At 39.4% G+C, this 22,837-nt stretch overlaps 1 protein-coding gene and 1 pseudogene across 10 annotated transcripts in view; both read left to right on the top strand.

Moving 5' to 3' along the window:
- The window catches only part of ERBIN (erbb2 interacting protein), a 172,346-nt gene that overhangs the window by 55,538 nt on the left and 93,971 nt on the right, over nt 1-22,837 (top strand). For all 9 annotated transcript variants that reach the window (XM_053589616.1, XM_053589662.1, XM_053589654.1 and 6 more), the window contains exons 2-3: nt 17,063-17,110; nt 22,343-22,540. In XM_053589616.1, coding sequence (XP_053445591.1) covers nt 22,352-22,540 — 189 coding nt within the window. In that variant the 5' untranslated portion in view covers nt 17,063-17,110; nt 22,343-22,351. The remainder of the gene's footprint in view (nt 1-17,062; nt 17,111-22,342; nt 22,541-22,837) is intronic.
- LOC128584614 (heterogeneous nuclear ribonucleoprotein A1-like) lies at nt 339-1,716 on the top strand (annotated as a pseudogene). Its single transcript, XR_008379699.1, has one exon. The product of XR_008379699.1 is annotated as a heterogeneous nuclear ribonucleoprotein A1-like (transcript).

The following is a 22,837-nucleotide window of genomic DNA, read 5'->3' as shown; positions in this document are numbered from 1 at the left end:
TATTTTTTTGTTGCAGTTTGGCTGGGGACGAGTTTGAACCCTCCACCCTCAGTATATGGGGCCAGCACCTTATTGATTGAGCCCCAGGCGCCGCCCAAAGATAGAATTATTATTATTATTATGAGGGTCCTTGACATTTCCCTACCTAAGTAAGGTGTCCTAACATTCATTCAGAACCACTCTGGTTTTTGTTTATATTTCAGCACCCATAAAATACCTAACTTAAAGGAATGTCAAAGTTCAACGTATGTAAAAGAATCCGACACTAATCATGCAGCAGTTTCTACGGGGAAATTTAAAGAATACTTACTATTTAAAAGTAATTTCAGGATACGTTCGTTAGCTTACTCCTTTCTGCCTGTGGATGCTGCCGAGGAAGCATCGTTAAAGTCTCTCTTCCCACTGCCTTCATGTCTAAGTCAGAGTCTCCTAAAGAGCCCGAACAGCTGCGGAAGCTATTCATTGGAGAGTTGAGCTTTGAAACGACTGATGAGAGTCTGAGGAGCCATTTTGAGCAATGGGGAATGCTCACAGACTGCGTGGTAATGAGAGATCCAAACACCAAGCGCTCCAGGGGCTTTGGGTTTGTCACATACGCCACTGTGGAGGAGGTGGATGCAGCAATGAATGCAAGGCCACACAAAGTGGATGGAAGAGTCGTGGAACCAAAGAGAGCTGTTTCCAGAGAGGATTCTTAAAGACCTGGTGCCCATTTAACTGTGAAAAAGATCTTTGTTGGTGGCATTAAAGGAGATACTGAAGGACATCACTTAAGAGACTATTTTGAACAGTATGGGAAAACTGAAGTGATTGAAATCATGACTGACCGAGGCAGTGGCAAGAAGAGGGGCTTTGCTTTTGTTACGTTTGATGACCATGATTCTGTGGATAAGATTGTCATTCAGAAATACCATACTGTGAATGGCCACAACTTTGAAGTAAGGAAAGCCCTGTCAAAGCAAGAGATGGCTAGTGCTTCGTCCAGCCAAAGAGGTCTAAGTGGTTCTGGAAACTTTGGTGGGGGTCGTGGAGGTGGTTTTGGTGGAAATGACAACTTTGGCCGTGGAGGAAACTTCAGTGGTCGTGGTGGCTTTGGTGGCAGCCGTTGTGGTGGTGGATATGGTGGCAGTGGGGATGGCTACAATGGATTTGGTAATGATGGAAGCAATTTTGGAGGTGGTGGAAGTTACAATGATTTTGGCAATTTACAACAATCAGTCATCAAATTTTGGACCTATAAAGGGAGGAGATTTTGGAGGCGGAAGCTCTGGCCCTTATGGTGGTGGTGGCCAATACTTTGCCGAACCACAAAACCAAGGTGGCTATGGTGGTTCCAGTAGCAGCAGTAGCTATGGCAGTGGCAGAAGGTTTTAATTATTCCCAGGAAACAAAGCTTAGCAGGAGAGGAGAGCCAGAGAAGTGACAGGGAAGCTACAGGTTACAACAGATTTGTGAACTCAGCCAAGCACAGTGGTGGCAGGGCCTACCTGCTACAAAGAAGACATGTTTTAGACAATACTCATGTGTATGGGCAAAAAACTCGAGGACTGTGTTTGTGGCTAATTGTATAACAGGTTATTTTAGTTTCTGTTCTGTGGAAAGTGTAAAGCATTCCAACAAAGGGTTTTAATGTAGATTTTTTTTTTTTGCACCCATGCTGTTGATTGCTAAATGTAATAATAGTCTGATCATGACGCTGAATAAATGTCTTTTTTTTTTTTTTAAATGTGCTGTGTAAAGTTAGTCTATTCTGAAGCCATTTTGGTAAACTTTCCAAAAGTGTGAAGCTAGAATTCCTTCAGGGTGATGCCAAGTTCTATTTGAAATTCATTTACAACCTGCTTGGGTGAAGAAGCCATTGTCTTCAGAAACCTTGATGTAGTTGAACTGAGGGTTACTGTTGTGACCTGAAGGTCACCATTTAAAGGGGTCATCAAAGGAAAATCATGGAATTACTGGTTATAAAGGTGATTATTGGCATATCCTATGCAATATATCTAAATTGAATAATGGTACCAGATAAAATTACAGATGAGAATGAAGCTTGTGTTCTACCATTATCATGTGTAATCAATAAACGATTTAATTCTCTTGAAAAAAAGTAATTTCAATATAAAGTTTGATTAGTAGAAGCTTAAAGTTTTGTTTTTCTTTTCCTCTCTACATCTGTAATACAACACAACTGTGTCTTCAGCCCTAAGGGATGTTTGTGATAATTTAATGAGGTAATGGATTTTTGTGCCTAAAACAGATCTGACTTTTACTAAAAGTGAAACTTTAAAAAAAATTTATTTATTTATTTATTTTTGGCCGGGGCTGGGTTTGAACCCACCATCTCCGGCATATGGGGCTGGCTCCCTACTCCTTTGGGCAACAGGCACTGCCCTAAAAGTGAAACTTTTTAAAGATAAGATTTTCAGCAAGTGGTGGTATTTTAAAGCTTTACTTATAAGTGTTAATAATTAGCCTTTAAAATTTCTTCTGTAGTGGGCAGCGGCTGTGGCTGAAAAGAGTAGGGTGCTGGCCCCATAAACCAGAGGTGGTGGGTTCAAACCTGGCCCCAGCCAAAAACTGCAAAAAAAAAACAAAAAAAAAAACTTCTGTAGTAAGGTGTTGAGAGTGATCTAACTTTCTTTGGAAGTTTTGTGATGTTCTGTTCAATCCAAGCCTAAATTAACCCTGAAGCAAACACTTACTAATAGTTTAGGAGGGGAGGAAGAGGAATAAAGATTTCCAGCTGGCCTCTTTGTTTTGCTAATTTCTACCTTTTTTCTGTTGTTTGCTCTGGTTCCTTTATTTTTCACTTCAATTTAGGAGAAAAATACTTGCAAAGAAATTCACCTTAAGAAATTAGGGTTTTTCTTGATATATTTGTATTTTAACAGAGGTTATTTGAAAGGGGGTCCATAAGAAATAATTAATGATGGGATTGCATGCACTAGGCCTCTTACATCTTGTATTCTCAAATCAGGTCATGCTTTTCAACAGATCTGGCTCAGTTTCTAGGGCATGCGGTGTACTGCATAAAAACATTTTATAGTCAGCTTCATTTAAAATACCACTTAAAGAAAACTAAAGAAGTAATTAATATATTGACCTGGGAAGGGGTCTATGGTAAGGCTTCACCTGAGCAAAGGTGATTTGATTTAGTAGAAAAGTTGTATAAAGGTAAATTGGGGATTATCGAGGTTTGGGGATTAAATAATATATTATGAGTTTTTAAAGGGAAAAGGGTAATAGTAAAATAAGTGATTTTTTTTGAGACATGAGTCTTACGCTGTCACCCTGGGTAAAGTGCCACCCTGAGTAGAGTGCCAGGGCCTTATCATAACTCACAGCAACCTCAAACTCTTGGGCTCAAGCGATGCTCTTGCTTCGGCCTCCCAAGTAGCGGGGACTACAGGTACCTGCCACAAAGCCTGGCTATTTTTTTGTTGCAGTTCAGCTGGGACCTGATTTTAACCCGCCACCCTCGGTATATGGGGCTGGCGCCCTACCCACGGAGCCACAGGCGCCGCCCAATTTGATGTATTCTTGATTCTGAATGTTATGTGTTCACTCTGTATTGACTTTGAGAGGTCTTGGTATTGGAGTTACATTAAATTTGAAATTTTCCATGTTTCTTGTGAGCCTCAAACCTTGTGATCAAATTTCATACTCTTAAAATTTACAGGCACTTGGGTGCATATTGTCTTCTGGAGAAGTAATTTTGACAAACATAATTAATATAATTACATACTTCCTGTTGAGAAAATTTTATAATTTATGGTTTCGTAGAAAGTTATGCATAATAAAAATCACTTATTCCATGGAACTTAGGATTTAAAAAAAATTTTTTTTTTTTGAGACAGAGTCTCACTTTGTCACCCTCAGTAGAGTGCTGTGGCATAACAAGTCACAGCAACCTCAAACTTCTGGGTTTAAGTGATTCTCTTGCCTCAGCCTCCGCAGTGGCTGGGACCACTGGCGCCCACCACAATGCCTGGCTATTTTTTTGTTGTTGTTGCAGTTTGGCTGGGGCCAAGTTTGAACCCACCACCCTTGGTATATGGGGCTGGTGCCCTACTTACTGAGCCACAGGCGCCACCCAGGAATTTTAAATTCTTTTAAAAGTATTTTTTTTATCTATACTGTTAAAGCTCCATTCTGATATCTACTGGTGTGTTTTGTGTCTTTAGATCTGCTCAGGAGTCTGAGGCAAGAGGATCACTTGAGCCCAAGAGTTTGTGAGCTGTGATGCCACAAATTCTGTACTGAGGGCAACAAAGTAAGGCTCTATCTCAATAAGAAAACAAACAAAACATAAGAATTAATACTGGATAGTCACCAAGGATATGAGTATATATAGAAAAGAGGACCAAGATCTTTGCTGTGTGTCAAAAGAATGTGTTAAGAGGTTGGCATGGGCTGAGTGTGGCAGCTTATGCCTGTGTTCTTGGCAGTTTGGGAGGCTGAGATAGGAGGATTGCTTGAGGCCAGGAATTCGAGACCAGCCTGATTATGATAGAGACCTTATCTCTGCAAAAAAAATCCCCCAAAAACAAGAATTTAGGTAGGTGTGGTGTGACGTTCCTGTAGTCCCAGCTACTCAGGAGACTGAAGCAGGAGGATTGCATGAGCCCAGGAGTTGGAGGAGGTGGCACTGAGCTATGATGGCAGTGTTGCATTCTAGCTCTGGTAACCGAACAGGACCCTGTGTGTTCCTCCCGCCCACAATAAAATAAAAAGGTGACATAAAGAGGAGCAACTAGCAAAGGAGGCTGAAGTATGACCAGTGGTATAAGTCCAAAACTATAGAAGGATGTATGGTGTTTCGGAAGCTAAGTAAAGAAAATTTGTGTTGTGAAAGGGATGTGATGCTGCTGATAAGGCAAATGAGAGGTGAATTAGAATGTCTTTTGGATTTAGCAATGTGCAGACTGCTGGTGACCTTTCTGGGTTTTGTTTGTTTGTTTTGGAGGTTTTTTTTTTTTTTTTTTATTTTGTTTTGTTTGAGATAGTGTTTAACTCTGTAGCTCTGGGTGGAGGGCCATGGCATCACAGATCATAGCGACCTCAGATGCTTGGGCTCAAGTGATCCTCCCGAGTGGCTAGGACTAGAGGTGTATACCACCATGTTCAGCTAGTTTTTCTGTTTTTAGTAGAAAAGGGGTCTTGCTCTTGCTCAGGCTGGTCAAGTAATCTGCCGACCTCAGTCTCCCAGAGTGCTAGGATTACAAGTCGTGAGCCAGTGTGCCTGACTTGCTGGTGACCTTTGAAGAACAGTTTTCATTGAAATATGCGGATGAAAGTATGATTAAGAACAATTGATAGAATAATTGAAGACAGTGAATATAGACAACTTGTTTGAGGAATTTTGCTGTAAAAGGGAGCAGAGCAATAGATTGGCAGCTGTAGAGAGAGATGGTTTTAAGATGGAAGAAAATATATACCTGCTTGGTATAGTATACTGCTGCATGTAGTCAGAATAACTTATTTCTTAGAGTATTTTTTTTATGATTATGTTTATTATTTTTTGAGACAGAATCTAAAGCTGTCATCCTGGGTAGAGTGCCATGGCGTCACAGCTCATAGCAACCTCAAACTCTTGGGCTTAAGTGATTCTCTTGCCTCAGTGTCCCAAATAGCTGGGACTACAGGCACCTGCCACAACTCCCGGCTCTTTTTTTTTTGTTGCAGTTGTCGTTGTTTAGCAGGCCCAGGCCAGGTTCGAACCCTCCGAATCTGGTATATGTGACCGGCACCCTACCCATTGAGCTACAGGTGCCACTATTATTCATTTAGAGACAGTGTCTCACTGTGTTGCCCTTGGTAGAGTGCCTTGGCATCACAGCTGACAGTAACCTAAAACTCCTGGGCATAAGCGATTCTCTTGTCTCAGCCTTCCAAGTAGCTGGGACTAAGGTGCCCACCACAACACCCGGCTATTTTTTTTTTTTTTTTTTTTTTGTAGAGACAGAGTCTCACTTTATGGCCCTCGGTAGAATGCCGTGGCCTCACACAGCTCACAGCAACCTCCAACTCCTGGGCTTAAGGCCATTCTCTTGCCTCAGCCTCCCGAGTAGCTGGGACTACAGGAGCCTGCCACAACGCCCGGCTATTTTTTGGTTGCAGTTTGGCCGGGGCCGGGTTTGAACCCACCACCCTCGGTATATGGGGCCGGTGCCTTACCGACTGAGCCATAGGCGCCGCCCGGCTATTTTTTTTTTTTTTTGTTTGCAGTTGTCATTGTTTAGCAGGCCTGGGCTCGAACCCATCAGCCTCGGTGTATGTGGCCGGCATCCTACTCACTGAGCACTGGGCGCCAAGCCAACCTCAAACTCTTGGGCTTTAAGCGATTCTCTTGCCTCAGGCTCCCAGAGTAGCTGAGACTTCAGGCACCAGCCACAATGCCTAGCTATTTTTTATTTATTTATTTTTTTAGTTGTCATTGTTTAGCAGGCCCGGCCTGGGTTTGAACCCTCCAGCCCTGGTGTATGTGGCTGGCGCCCTAACCACTGAGCTACAGGTGCCAAGCCATTATTAATTATTTTTGAGACAGAGTCTTACTTTGTTGATGTTGGTTGAGTCTATGGCATCATAACTCACAGCAACCTCAAACTCTTGGGCTCCAGTGAGTCTTTTGCCTCAGCCTCTGCAGAACCTGGGACTACTGGAGTCTGCCACAATGCCTGGCTATTTTTAGAGATGAGGTCTTGCTCTTGCTCAGGCTGGTCTCAAACTCAGTGAGCTCAGGCAATCCACCTGCCGCGGCTTTTCCAAAGAGTGCTGAGATTACAGGCCACCTCACCTGGCCATCTTAGAGTATTTTAGATTGTCTTTCTAAGGAGAATTTTAATATTCCTTGTGATAATTAGGGTTCGCTGTGGTTCATTTGACTATCTGATCCCATTAAGGTTCTCCAAATCATAAGTAATGAATTTATGAAGGTAAAGAAGTTGTTACAAGTTACTAGGAGAAACAAAGGAGGTTGGGAATTATTATTCTGGTTTAGTCATAAGCACTAGGAAGTAAAGAGAAGTGAGGGAATACTGTAAGGAAATTAATTCTGCCACAGGATTGTGTGTTATGGCCAAGAATTTAGAATTCAGTCAAGACTGTATCAGAAAGCTATTTCGGGTATGAAATATCACCATGATTTCATTTCCCTACCATATTAAGTAATAACCTGGGAATATATGTTTGTGACATGTATGATGTATGAAATACTATCACAAATGTCTTTTTGCACAGTTTTCATTGACCTGTTGTTGAAAATAATTGAGTTGCCCTTGCCCCCCCACCTCCACTTCCCCCAGTTCTTTGTTACCTGGGCTCCCTCAACATGGCCTCTTACTTCATCAAGCCAGCAAGGAGACTCTCCAGGCCTGCCTGACAGGGTGGAGTCTTGCATAATACAGTAATCACAGAGGACTTCTCCAGCATCTTTACCATATTCTGTTGATTAGAGGTGGGGAGCATTAAGCGGGAAATGACCTTCATGTTTCAATCAGAGGACTTAAAACGTGACTCTAGCAGAAAAATGTCTCAACATTTGTTCTCCTTGGCCATGGAGGAAGATGTGAAAACAGCAGACACCAAAAAAGCCAACCGGGTCCTTGACCATGAAAAAGAAAACACTCGTACCATCTGTCTCCTTGAGCAAAAAAGAAAAGTTGTTTCTTCCAACATTGATGTTCCTCCAGCAAGGAGGATTGTCCCGTAGCGCGCGCGTCTCGCCCAGCATGCTGTAACCGCGCAGCAGATAGTCGCCCATGAGCCTGGAGATGCGATCCTGCCGCTCCCGCCACGCCTGCAGCACCTTTGTCTCTGCCTCAGTTGGAGGCTCCCAGGAGAAATCGTCGACTTGGACGCCGTTCAGGGCCATGTTGCCTTTGTCACTGCTGGACTCACCGCTCCGTATCTCTTCTGTAGGGTGCTCTTAAGACATAGAAATTGCAACTGAAACTGATGTAAGTTATAATAAGGATTTAATAGGGCAGAGGATTGAAAAGGGGGAAGTTCAACTTCAGCTGTCATTCAGTCAACCCTGTGATCCCCTGGCTGTCTCCTCTGGCTGGTTCACTAAGGTCTCAGACTGGCTCACATGCATCCCATATGTCCTCATTCTCCTCCAGAAAGGGTAGAGGAGAAACCCAGTCATCTGTTGAACAAAGGCTCCAATCCCTGGGGCTCTAATAAGACCAACCCCTGAGTGGTCCATAGACGGAGGATGAAATTAACCCTCAAAGCCCATCACTAGAGCTGTCTAATAATTGAAGGGAGGGGAGCTTCTCTTAAAAAGGAAAGTCTGAAGTCTGTTAGAAGAAGAGAAGAATGGAAGTTTTGTAGGCAACCAGTGAATTTACTTTACCATCTTCATATCACTTGAGTGACAGTATCTCAGACATCGCTCCTCCTTCCCTTTAATAATAACACTTATCACCACAGGGAGCATGTGGCTAGCTCCCCTGTTAGACCTTAGTCTCCTTAGCAAAGGCCCCTTGACCCTCAGCCCAAAGTGGCATCTCACCCTCAGGAAGAGAACGACCCCAACTGAATGAACACACTAGCTCTGCAGAGAGGACTGAGGGAGACTGCTCAGGTCATGTAGCTCCTCTGAACCTTCCTTTCAACAAAACAGGCAGGTTAACAACATTGACCTCCCACATATTACAGATATCCATGCAGTATTCTGCCTCTGACAAATGCCTCCAAAACATGTAAGTTCTGTTGTTTGTCAATCTTAAAAGATTCCCTGTACAGGCCTCACAGCATTCTGGATGCCTTTAATAACTTTCTTACCCATCTTACATGGATAAAAATGTAAAACTTACATTTTAAGTGTATCCAAACCTTTTTAGAAATTATTTGTATCTTGAGTCCCATACACACTAGTTATAGAATTTAGCATAGTTCCAAATCTTCCTTGTCTTTACTTTCCATTGCCATCTTCCTCCAGCCTTGTCACAAGTTTTAAGTAATGGGAAGAACCTCGGAGTGTTTTGGAAAGAATAATTTCAGTGTTAATTCTGTTTTTTCACTAATTAGCTGCACATCTAGTCTCACTGTCACCAGCAAAATGAGCGTGCTAATATTTTCCTTACAGGTATGCAGGATTGAATGGGATCATGTATGTGGATGTCCTTTAAATTTACTGTGCTATGAAATCTGATGAACAGGTAGGCCTCCGTTTCACTCTGTAATTTTACCAATCATGGACAGCTCCCAAAGACAACACTTCAGAAGAAAGAGTGTCTTTTAGGGGACATTTGATTACTTCCCATATTCATCCACATGGTCACTAGGATGATTTCTGTTCTCCAAACATATACAAGGCACGGAAAACAAAGCGACTGATTGTTACATTCGACTGCATCCCGTTTCCAGGAAGGACGTGAACTCCATTTTTTTAAATGTCAGCGTCGCCTGACTTTGCCCGTTACTGCAGAAACTGCTTCCTTTGCTAGGGCCTGCTAGAAGAGGTTTATCTTGATGTTTTTAAGAGAGTAGAAGCTTTAACTTGAGATTGTGAGTTTCTTTTAATGTTACTTACCAGACACAAGCTCCTTTTTATGTTTGCCATTAAAGTAGCAATCATAAAAAAAAAAAAAAAAAAGGAAAATAATTGAGTTAACTGTATGCTTTCTGGCACACAAGTGCAATTTACCTACCTCCAGTCTTTCTTTTATGTATTGTTTTACCTTGTCAGGTTTGGTTATGAGCCAGATTAAATTGTTTCCTTTCCTCATTCTCTACCTTTTCCTTCAGATGATAGGTGATGTAATGTCAGTCTTTCACAGTTAATTCAATCTATATAAATGACAGTGGGTAGTATAAAGCAAAAATAATGTAGTAATATGTAGAATATGAGAACAGGAGTGCACAAAGTAGGAGTAAATGTATGTAATAAAAGTAATTATAGGTGAAGTGGCCTGGTAGCATTTGAAGGTAGACTATGATGGATGAAGAATGCATTGATGAATGAAGGATGCATATTATAAATTCTAGAGCAGCCAGAAAAAGGCAGTATAGTTAAAAGTCCATAAAAGGAGATTGAACAGAGTTTAAAAATATATACATTAGAAGGTAGACCAGCCTGAGCAAAAGTTAGACATTGTCTCTACTAAAAGTAGAAAAACTGAGCAAGAGCATTGCTTGAGCCCAAGAGTTAGAGATTGCTGTGAGCTGTGACACCTTGGCACTCTACCCAGGGGGACAGCTTGAGACTCTGTCTCAAAAAAAAAAAAAAGGGTAGGAAAAGAGGAACAAAGAACAAACAGAATATAAATGGTAATGTGATACAGCCTTAAGTTCTGCTACAGCAGTAACTATATTAAATATAAAAGGTGTAAACCTACCTCAGGTTGGATTAAGAAAAATCAAGACTCAAATATGTTTCCCACAAATGTATATTTTAAATATAAAGATAAATTTGAATGAAAGTAGTATAAAAAGATATACCTTGTTAATACTAATCAAAAGAAAAGCTCCTATGGCTATAGAAGATACAGTGGTTGCTATAGTGGTATTAGGTAAAATATAAATGACAATGATTATTAGCAGGAAAAAAATCTCATAACAGTAAGAATTATAGCAAGAAGATATTAGAACTTTAAATATATATTCACTTTATAACAGAGTTTCAAAATACTTGAAGTAAAGACAGACCAAAGGAGAAATAGACAAATTTATTATTAGAGATTTCAATACTTTAAGCAATTTTATTGGAAAAGAATGCCATAATTAGATAATAGGATAGGAGATTTAGGAACAAAACTGTCAACCAATTTTACCTAATTCACATTTATAAGACACTATACCCAAGGGATACAGAATATGACATTAAAGTGCACATGGAGTACTCACCAAGATATTATCTGGGGTCATTGAAAGCCTCACATATTTCAAAGGCTTGAAATGATAATACTGTCTTCTTGACTACAATGAAATTAAATTAGAAATCAGTAACGAGATTTCGCACAAATCTTTTTCTTCACCAAATATTTTGAAATTAAGGAAGAAATTCTGAATAATGTATGGGTAAATGAATAAATCAAATGAGAAATAACAAAGTATTTTAAACAAATTTTTTTCATTTCTTTTTTCCTCTTTGAGAAATGTTTTAAACAAATTTAACAATAGACAATGCATAAATTATTAAGTGCCGCTAAGGTAGTGCTGAAGGAATTTATAGCTTTAATTTTTTTTTTTTTTTTTTTTAAGAGACAGTCTCACTTTGTCACCCTTGGTACAGTGCTGTGGTGTCACAGCTCAAAGCAACCTCCAGCTCTTGGGCTTAGGCAATTCTCTTGCCTCAGCCTCCTGAGTAGCCAGGACTATAGGTGTTTGACACAACACCTGGCTGTTTTTTTGTTGCAGTTTGGCCGGGGCCGGGTTTGAACCTGCTACCCTTGGTATATGGGGCCGGCACCCTACTCACTGAGCCACAGGTGCCGCTCTAAATTTTTTTATAGCTTTAAATTTTAATGAAGAAATAAAAATCAGTTACATAAAGTTACGTAAATCTTATCCTAAGAGGATAGAAAAAGAGATAAATTTAAAATACGCAAAAGGCAACAGATATAGAGAAAAAAGTAGAAATCAGTGAAATAGAAAACATACCATAAGAAAGTGAGCAAAATGTAACATTTCTTCTTTGATCAATACAATTGATAAATCTCTAGCAAAACTTCAGAAAAAAACAGATCATCATTGTCAGGAAAGATGTGGAGTAGGGTGGGGTACAGTTTCTATCATTATTGCAAGGCGAAAAGGGAAATACTATTTAAAACTTTTTTTTTTTTTTTTTTAATTTTTTGAGATAGTTTTACTTTGTCACCCTTGGTAGAGTGCTATTGCTTTATAGCTCACAGCAACCTCAAATTCTTGGGCTCAAGGGATTCTCTTGCCTCAGCCTCCCAAGTAGCTGGGACTACAGGCACCCGACACGATGCCCAACTATTTTAGAGACAGGGTCTCTCTCTTGCTCAGGCTGGTCTCAAACTGGTGATCTCAGACAATCCACCTCCTTGGCCTCCCAGAGTGTGTTGTAGTTATTTTAAAACAACTAAAATCAGTTGTTTTCTATAGCTGTGTTAAGGATCTCTCCAACATTTAATGGCTTAAAACAACAGGTTTTTATTATTTCTCTGAGTTTTTTTTTTTTTTTTTTTTTTGTGGTTTTTGGCCAGGGCTGGGTTTGAACCCGCCACCTCCGGCATATGGGACCGGCGCCCTACTCCTTGAGCCACAGGTGCTGCCCCTTCTCTGAGGTTTTTTAATTAGCAAAAACCCAGACTTCTTTATGACCTCATGTTGTCAGAGCAGCATTCAAATTTAAAAGCATTCAAAGAAGTTAAAAGTAAACTTTGTGTGACACTGTCACTTGTCCAGCAAAACTTCAGTCACATTGAGTGGATATAAGCTATACACAAGGCCAGCCCAAATTCATGAGGTAGAGAAATACACATTCATTTTTGGTGGTGTTAAAACATTGTGGCCATGTTTTTCAGTTTACAGTGCTTAAGATAGAAACAATGATGAGTCTGAGATTTTATGCTGTTTATAAACCGTAAAGTTAAGCCTGCCAGAAAACACAAGACTGCTAGAATAGAGACAGATTATTGTTTACTACAAAAGTAGCAACTAGAGCAGTGTCTTATGTGAGTCCCCAAACCTTAATCTGCATAGTGTGACACTGTAAGAGTCACATGGTATCTGTATTACAGTCGTGTGTATTATAGGAGAAGAACCTCAAATTAAGAAACCTGATCTTACTGTGAACCACTGGAGTTATACACATGTTTTCTGGAGAGGGGAAGGTGGATTGTCTCAGTCATGCTAAGCATTATTAACCAGGCATGTCTCCTTTTATAAACATCTTAGGTTGGCTATAAATAACATTGTTCAGAAGGCCCCCACACCATGCAGAAATGTGAGATGATTACAGAGAATTGTCTGAATACACTGTATTCTCTATTACAATAATTTACATCCCTCTCATAAACAAAATTTGGTCACTCTTTTTTCCAAAGACATATGGTATAATGGTAAAGTTTTGTACCGTTAAGAGTGTAAGATTTGAAAATATGTGTCTGTCTCATCAACAAAATGAGGTCCAGGTAAGGATGAGGATCCTCATTGCCATTTGTAATTAGAGAAATGCAAAATAAAAACAATGAAATGCTGCAACACGCACTGCAAAGGCTAAAAGTAAAGAAGACTAAAAATAACCAAGTGTTGATGACGTTGTAATTGGAATTCTCATTGCTGGGAGTGTTATGGGATAAAACCACTTTGTAAAATGGTAGTTTTTAATAGTATTAAACATACTTATGTAAATGTTATGACCCACCGATTTCATTTCCATATTCTTATCCATTAGAACTGTAGTCTGTGTTCTCATAACATTTGTCTACAAATATTATAATATCTTTATTCAGGGAAGATTGTCTTGATTAGGGGATGACTGGAAAAGAGCAAGTGTGAAACTTTCAGGGTGATGGAAATAGTGTGTGTCTTGGTTCCTGTTGGTGACATAGTCATATACATTTGCCATCTATACTTAGAGACTATTTATTTCATTATGTAAATTTTATCCAAAAATACATAAATTGTATATATGTCTGCCACTTCATTGCAATTTTTTAAAGACAGTTTAGGCTTGATGTAAAGTTTTTTTTTTTTTTTTTGAGACAGTCTCAAGCTGTTGCCTGGGTAGAGTGCCATAGCGTCATAGCTCACAGCAACCTTAGACTCTTGGGCTCAAGTGATTCTCTTACCTCAGCCTCCCAAGTAGCTGAGACTACAGGCGCTTGCCACAACGCCTATTTTTTGTTGTTGCGTTTTCATTGTGGTTTTAGCTGGCCCGGGTGGGGTTCAAACCCATCAGCCTTGGTATATGTGGTCAGTACCCTACCCACTTAGCACTTGATATAAAATTTAAACAGTGTTCATATTGAAGAAATTCTTAACTGCTGCTTGATTAGAATTAGGCTAATGGGGCCACATGTTGATGTTGATCTTTAAGCCAAAAGTGTAATCTAGCCATCCGCATCCTTTCCTTATTTCTTGTGTGTGTTATAGGCACATTGCATTATGTATATTCTAGTTTTGACTGTTGTCCTTCAGAATTTCTCTTATATAATATTTATAGATTTTTCATTATATATGTTTAAAAAGTTTACTCTTCTTAGCTTCCTATTCTTATTCTTTTTTTATGCTCATACTTAATTACTGATTATTTGTGTACTTACCAGCTATTGGGCTAATAAATTACTCCATAAAATCCCTCAGAAGGAAGCACAGCTTTATCAATACTACACATTGGTAACACTGTGATAATCATGATCTTGTACAACCTCTTAAAAAGTAATAAGTGTGGGCATGCCTGAGGAGCTATTGTTTTAATTAAGTGAAATATTGCATCAAAGTAAGATTTCTTTTACATCTAGCCAAATGTGATGTCTTTAGAGAAAGAGGGGAATATAATGTGCTGTATTTAAAAAAAACTTTATAGTAGTTTTACTTTTCAGTTTTTATAGTAGTAGTTTCAAACTGAGACTTTAGTTAAAATAATCCTCAGAGGATGGAGAGGACTAAATGATGTTAGCTTTGGTATTGATGAATTAGGATTGATTTTTGTATGATTATTGTTGAAAACATGTTAAAGAATCACATGGGCATTTTGTTTAGGATAAAGAATATTGAGTTTTATACTAACTTACTAAATCAGAATCTTTAGGAGGAGGGTGTAGTATAAATGACAAAAGATTTAGTGGTCATTTTTGTTTGGTATATACTAAGGTTCTTTTTCTTTTCCTTTTTTTTTGTGGTACACAGAATATGTGGAATTTTTTTTTTTTTTTTGAGACAGAGCTTCAAGCTGTCGCCCTGGGTAGAGTGCCGTGGCATCACAGCTCACAAGCAACCTCTAACTCATGGGCTCAGACGATTCTCTTGCCTCCGCCTCCCAAATAACTGGGACTACAGGCGCCCCCCACAATGCCCGGCTTTTTTTTGATTTCAGCCATCATTGTTGTTTGGCGGGCCCAGGCTGGATTCAAACCCCCCAGCTCAGGTGTATGTGGCTGACGCCTTAGCTGCTTGAGCCACAGGTGCCGAGCCAATATGTGGAATTCTTAAAGAAGGGTAAACAACTCAGTAGTTCTAAACCTTTTAGCATGGAGACAAGTAGTTCCATCTGTTTACAGCAATTCTGAAATTCTGAAACATATTTTCAGATTTTACTTTGAATATTTCTTTATTTTTTTGAGATAGTCGCCCTTGGTAAAGGGTTATAGTGTCATAGTTCACAGCATCCTCAAACTCTTGGGCTTAAGTGATTCTCTTGTTTCAGTTTCCCAAGTAGCTGGGACTACAGGAACCTGCCACGCTTGGCTATTTTTTGTTGTAGTTGTCATTGTTGCTTAGCTGGCCTGGGCCGGTTTCAAGCCCTCCAGCCTCCATATATGTGGCTGGCGCTGTAACCACTGTGCTACGGGTGCCAAGCCTACTCTGAATTTTTAAGAAAAAGATTATTGGCTGGGCGTGCTGGCTCATGCCTGTAGTCCCAGCGCTGTGGGAGGCCGAAGCGGGTGGATTGCCTGAGCTCAGAGGTTCAAAACCCATATGAGCAGCAGTCAGCAGGAGTAAGACCCCGTCTCTACCAACAACATCAAAAACAGCCAGCACCGCAGGAGAAAGAAGAAAATCAACAACAACAAAAAAGAGTACTTCAAACAAACATGAACAAGCATACTGAAATTAAAAAATAAAACAAAATAAAAAAATAAAAAAATAAAAAGATTATTTATGATGAATGTACTTCTTAATTTTTTTTTTTTTGAGACAGCATCTCAGTTTTTCACCCCTAGTAGAGTGCTGTGGTGGGCTCAAATGATCCTCTTGCCTCAGCCTCCCAAGTAGCTGGGACTACAGGGAGGGATTACTACTACCCAGCTATTTTTAGAGACGGGGTCTTGCTCTTGCTCAGGCTGTTCTCCAACTCATGAGCTAAGGCAATCCATCCGCCTCAGCCTCCTAGAGTGCTGGTATTACAGATGTGAGCCACTGCACCCAGCCTATGTACTTTTTATTAAGACCCTTGTTTTGGGTTTTAGGCTGTTTTCACTTTGAAACGTATTGGCTGCAAGTACAGAAAACCTAGCAGTTTTCTTAAGCAAACAAAGAGATTTGTAATAGTTTTCTTACATAACAAGAAATCCAGAAGTAGATAGTAATTAGCATTGGCACAGCTGCTAAGCAATGCTGTTCGAGACTTCCAGCACATTCTTTTTCCTGTTGGCCTTATTTATTGGTAAGTTTTAAATCCTCAAGGTTATTGATTTAAGTAATAGGATGATTTTCAGCAGTAGACATCATGTATAGATTTAAGGCCAGAAAAGTGAGAGAGTAGTGTGTCAGATGCATTTGTTCCCATTTATCAGGAAAGCAAATGCTTTCCCAGAATTATTCCCTATGCCACCTCCAAAGCAAACTTCAGAGTACACATCTTTGATCTTCACCGTGTCACTTATACCCTGTCCACCTCTCCAGATGTGGAAAATACAAAAGTGAATATTGAGCCGGGGCTATTACCATCCTGAACAGTTAAGATTCTTAAAAGAAAAAATAAATACCATAAATAATTAACAGTGCCTGCCACATAGAACCATCAAAAACTACAAAATTTAATTATAATTAGCATTTATTTGCATGAAAATTTTTTTGTTACTTCTCAGTAAATTCAAATAACAGGCATTTTAGTGGTGTATAGAAAGGTATTTTTTAAAAAAAATTTTTTGGAAAGGTATTTTTGGATATGATGGAGTAGTTTACAAGTGTATGAACAATCTACTTGTTAAAAAGCTAGCCATTTATTTAGAAGCTAGCAAATTTGTGTGTCTGCACGTGTACCCATGTGTGTTTTTAAGAAGCTAATCTTTTGTTACACTATTTCCAGTTTATTATGGTCAGTTTTTGAGAAGTTTAATTTAGTTTTTGATGGAAATTAGAAATTATCTTACAGTCTTAAAGATCCATTTTTATTGTTAAGTTTGGTTCTCTTTGTTTTCCACAGAATGTTGGCTCAATTAAGAAATATCAGGGAGAGAAATTCAACCCAGTGGTAAGTAGCTTTAATTTCTTTTGGTAGAAAGTTTTTGACTTACTTTTTTTTTTTTTTTTTTGAGACAGAGTCTTACTTTGTCGCCCTTGGTAGAGTGCCATGGCATCACACAGCTCACAGCAACCTCCAATTCTTGGGCTTAGGCGATTCTCTTGCCTCAGCCTCCAGAGTAGCTGGGACTACAGGTGCCTGCCACATCGCCGGCTATTTTTTGTTGCAGTTTGGCTAGGGCTGGGTTCAAACCCACCACCCTTGGTATATATATGGGGCTAGCACCCTACCCACTGAGCCACAGGCACTGCCCGTGATGAAAAGATTCTTACATTTACTTTGTCACTTGTAGTTTATAAAGCATCGTATTTCTAAATTTCAGCCATGTTGATCACGTTAGGAGAAACTTTTTGGAGTATTTTCTTTTTTCTTTCTTTTTTTTTTTTTTGTAGAGACAGAGTCTCACTGTACCGCCCTCGGGTAGAGTGCCGTGGCGTCACACGGCTCACAGCAACCTCTAACTCTTGGGCTTAGGCGATTCTCTTGCCTCAGCCTCCCGAGCAGCTGGGACTACAGGCGCCCGCCACAACGCCCGGCTATTTTTTTTTTTTTTTTTTTTTTGTTGCAGTTTGGCCGGGGCTGGGTTTGAACCCGCCACCCTCGGCATATGGGGCTGGCGCCTTACTCACTGAGCCACAGGCGCCGCCCTGGAGTATTTTCTTATATCATTATGGGAGGATTTCTTTGGGGGTGGGGGGGATGTTACTCATTTACATCTTTTTCATAATAGTTCTTTTCTTCCTCTTCCCTCAGGGATTGAGGTTTACCTCCTTTATTTAGCAATCAGCAGTTTTTAGTACACACTACTTCTACATGTGGGTTTGTATTGAATTAGGGTCTTTTTGTTGGCTTTGGATTCCCAGTGAATTTAATCTGAGGTGAAAACTGTTCTTTTCACAATCTCTGCCCCACAGAAGGTTTTCCTTTGAGATATAAACTCTGTGTATCTCCCTAGAACCAGGCATTTTATCTTCCTTTTCGGAATTTACTGTCCTTTCAGAGCAATTCTACAATTTCTGTGTGTCTGTAGCATGATGAGCTCTGTAGAAAAATCTTCAAAATTTTATCTTAATTAATAATTACTCTCTGTAGAAAAATCTTCAAAATTTTATCTTAATTAATAATTACTCTATGGGAGGTTGGGCATGGTGGCTCATGCCTGTAATCTTAGCACTCTGGGAGGTTGAGGTGGGTGGATTGCTTGGGTTCAGGAGTTCAAGACCAGCCTAAGCAAGGGCGAGACTCCCGGCTGTACTAAAGAAAAACTAGCTGGGTGTTGTGGCGGGTGCCCGTAGTCCCAGCAATCTGGAGGCTGAGGTATAAGAGGATTGCTCTCTTACGGGTGCCTGTAGTTCCCAGACAATCTGGAGGCTGAGGTAAGAGGATTGCTCAAACCCAAGAGTTTGATTTTGCTGGAGCTATGTTGATACCATAGCACTCTAACCAGGGTGTTTTCAGAAACAAAAACAAACCCCAATTACTCTGTCTTGTGAATTGCCTTATACCTCAGTTGTTCCCAATTTAGTTCTTTGGTTCAATATGGTAGCTACTAGTTATAGGTGGCTATTGAGCATTTATAATAAATGTGGTTAGTGTGACTGTGAAACCAGATTTTTGATTTTGACTTAACTTTTAAGTTTAAATAGCTACATGTCTAGAGGTGGCTACCATATTGGACAGAGTGGATAGAATTCTTTCCTATTCTTAAGTGTCCTCCTAACTCAGTTGTATTCCTAAAATATCTAGAACAAGAAGTGTTGTATTCATTTTTAGAATTTAAAAAATGATCTCATAAGCATGTAAATATAAGCTAAATTCTCCTTTTGCATTTAAAATCTTATTTATTAGATGAACTGTTTTTTTTTTTTTTTTTTTCAGTTAAACATGCCTTTATGTAAACATAGATAATGTTTGTAAGTATTTGGTAAACTTTTCTGTATGTTTGTTGACAGATTTTAGATGGAAACATTTGATGTCTGACACTATAGTTTGTTTCTGTAAATCTCGAAGGAAAAGTATAAAGTATGCAGCAAAGACCAACTGATAACCTGAATTGCTTTGAGAACCTTAGTTCAAGTATTGGTTTAAAATATCATTCTATGTTGAGAAGCAGTATAAAAAAGCAGTAGTTCTAACTACTTGGAAGTCCTAGACAGGAGGATTTCTTGAGCCCAGTGGTTTGAGACCAGTCTGGACATCACAGTAAGATGCCCCATATCTTTACAAAAAAGGGGGCACAAAATTAAAACTCAGTTTCTTTATGGAAAAATGGGGAAAATAGTATATATCTTAGAAAGTTGGAGTGAGGATGAAATAAGAATATGCATATAGTTTATTATCGAAAGAACTTAGCATATAGGGTCGGCACCTGTAGTTCGGCGCCTAGGGCGCCAGCCACATACACTGGAGCTGGCAGGTTCGAATCCAGCCTGCCAAATAATGACAACTACAACTAAAAAATAGCTGGGCATTGTGGCAGGAGCCTGTAGTTCCAGCTACTTGGGAGGCTGAGGCAAGAGAATTGCTTAAGCCCAAGATTTTGAGGTTGCTATGAGCTGTGACGCCATGACACTTTACTGCGGTCGACAAAGTGTAAGACTTTGTCTCCAAAAAAAAAAAAGAAAGAACTTAGCATATTGTCTGGCACAGGGTGTTTGAATAAGAATAGATAATTTTTTGGGTGGTGCCTGTGGCTTAGAGAGTAGGGTGCTGGCCCCATATACCGAGGGTGGCGAGTTCAGGCCCAGCCCTGGCCAAACTGCAACAACAACAACAAAAATACAAAAATAAATAAACTTAATTAAAAAAAAAGAATAGATAACTTTTTTTTTTTTTTTTTTGAGACAGAGTCTTACTTTGTCACCCTTGGTAGAGTGCCCTAGCATCATAGCCCACGGCAACCTCTAACTCTAGGGCTCAAGCCATTCTCTTGCCTCAGCCTCCTGAGTAGCTAGGACTATAGGTGCCCGTCATAGTGCCTGGCTATTTTTAGAGAAGGGGTCTTGCTATTGCTCAGGCTGGTCTCAAACTGTGAGCTCAGGCAATCCACCCACCTCGGCCTCCTAGAGTGCTAGGATTATAGGTATGAGTCACCTTGCCTGGCCCAAGAATAGACAAATTTTTTAAAAGATTGCAAGGTAAATAGTTATTCATTGTCAAACACTTTAAGAGTATCATATAACTCAAAGTATTAGAGTTAGAAGAGTTAGAAGCAGTGCTTTATGAATCCACATTGTAGGCTGAGGCAAAAGGAAAATCATTAGTACTAATTCCGTTTTTATTTAAGCATTTGATGTTTTATTATTTATCCATGTGTTGACCCAAATAACTGAGGCAAAAATCTCAATAATGGTTTATTAAGCCAAGATTTTGAGGAGGTGAAAGCATCAGTTATTTGAGTCAGCACATGGATTATTTTTTAATATTTCGTTTACTTTGTATTTACTTTGTATTAAAATGTTGTATTTGTTTAAATTGCTGAGTTTTTTGATATTTCTTTATATTTTGTTCCTGAGACTTCAATGGACTTTAACCTAGTCTTTTTTCCTGATTAGAAGTAATCTAATACTTTTTTTTTTTTTTTTTTGAGACTGGAGCCTTGCTCTGTCACCCAGGCTGGAGTACAACCACAGCTCACTACACCCTTGAACTCCTGGGTTCAAGTGATCCTCCTGCCTACACCTGTAGCTGACACTACGGGTGTGCACCATCATACCTGAACTCTTGGCCTTAAGTTATCTTCCCACTTCAGGCTCTCAAAGTGCTAGGATTACAGGCCTAAGACATTATACCTGGCCTAATAACTGTATTAATAAAGTCTTCAGCCTAGAATACAAACTGATCATTTTACATATAATAAATTGATAACACTACTCATCATTCTTATTTATTAAAGTGGGTCTCTGTGCTCATATAGTCTCAGCCTAGTTGGTGTTTTTTTTTTTTTTTTGAGAGTCTCACTACGATGGCCTCGGTAGAGTGCCGTGGCGTCACGTCACAGCTCACAGCAACCTCCAACTCTTGGGCTTAAGCAGTTCTCTTGCCTCAGTATCCTAGTAGCTGGGAATACAGGCACCTACCACAACGCCTCGCTATTTTTTCTTGTTGTTGAAGTTGTTGCTGTTGTTGTTTAGCAGGCTGGTGCCTGCCTTGGTGTATGTGCCGATACCCTAACCATTGAGCTATGGATACCCTAACCATTGAGCTATGGTGCTAAGCCTATCTTAGACTAGTTGGAATTAACCTATGTACATACATTATGTACTTAATAAAATTGTTCTTGAGAATTTTTACTAATTTGGAATTGGCCTTCAATTAATTTGTGATCTGTACCTTATTTAAGGAGGTTTATGAGTCAGTGTGTAACCTTAAACACTTTTAAGGCCTGTAGCTTTTTTAAAAAACTGTAAGGCCAATATTTAACTGATAGAAAATACACTTGGGGCAGGTGGGAATTTTCATGTGGAAGAATCATAGAAAAGTTTTTTGTTTTTTTTTCCTTGAGACGGAGTAGAGTGGGTAGAATACTGTGACGTCACAACTCACAGCAACCTCAAACTCTAGGGCTTAAGCGGTTCTGTTGCTTCAGCCTCCCGACTAGCTGAGACTATAGGTGCCTGCCACAAAGTCCGGCTATATTTTGGTTGTAGTTGTCATTGTTTGGCAGGCCCGGGCTGGATTCGAACCCACCAGCTGCAGTGTATATGACTGGCACCCTAGCCGCTTGAGCTACAAGGTATCAAGCCCATAGAAGAGTTAAAAACAATTATTAATACCTGAAGGCCGGTTAAGAAGACCTGAAAACATCTTTGTATCCCTATTATCTACTAAATTTGTGCTTAACTAAATAGTTAAGTTCTTAGTTAAGAAACATTGAAATCTTAGAGCCAGGAATTAAAGAAAAATCTTTTGTCATACAGGGTTTTTTTGTTGAGAACTTTTTTTGTAGAAGCATATAAATGGTTACTTTACAGATTGTTTTGTAAAGTATTGAAGTGTTAAGTTTACTTTGAAATTCTGTAAGTACAAATGTGGGTATTAAAGCAATGTTAAATGGGTTCCATTAGGTGCACCTAATGTCAGGGGAAGTGTTATCTGTGACATAAATTGGAATAATTTGTTTTGAAAAATTGTTATGATGTATATGTTTCAATTAAATTTATTTTTATTTGAATATTGCAGTATGTAAAAATGACTACAAAACGAAGTTTGTTTGTGCGGTTGGTACCATGTCGCTGCCTACGAGGGGAAGAGGAGACTGTCACTACTCTTGATTATTCTCATTGCAGTTTGGAACAGGTTCCCAAAGAGATTTTTACTTTTGAAAAAACTTTGGAGGAGCTCTATTTAGATGCTAATCAGATTGAAGAGCTTCCAAAGGTATGCTAAATATTTCAGGAATTACTTTTTGTTATTTTTATACCTAAAAATATGATATTCTCCTTGACCACATTTATGTGTGTTCTGTTTCAATTTTGGGGTTTATCTTGAGATATGCAGATGATTCAGATTTTTAAAAATAGATTTAAAAAGTCTGTACCTCTTAGGCCGTGCAGTTGCTCACACCTGTAATCCCAACACTATCGGAGGCCAAGGCAGGCAGATCACCTGAGCTCATGGGTTCAAGACCCCATCTCTAAAAAAATAGCCAGAGAATTGCTTAAGCCCAAGATTTTG

The sequence above is a fragment of the Nycticebus coucang genome, chromosome 1 (assembly GCF_027406575.1).
Source record: "Nycticebus coucang isolate mNycCou1 chromosome 1, mNycCou1.pri, whole genome shotgun sequence".
Lineage (NCBI taxonomy): Eukaryota > Metazoa > Chordata > Mammalia > Primates > Lorisidae > Nycticebus > Nycticebus coucang.
This window is presented reverse-complemented; position numbering and strand designations above follow the sequence as displayed.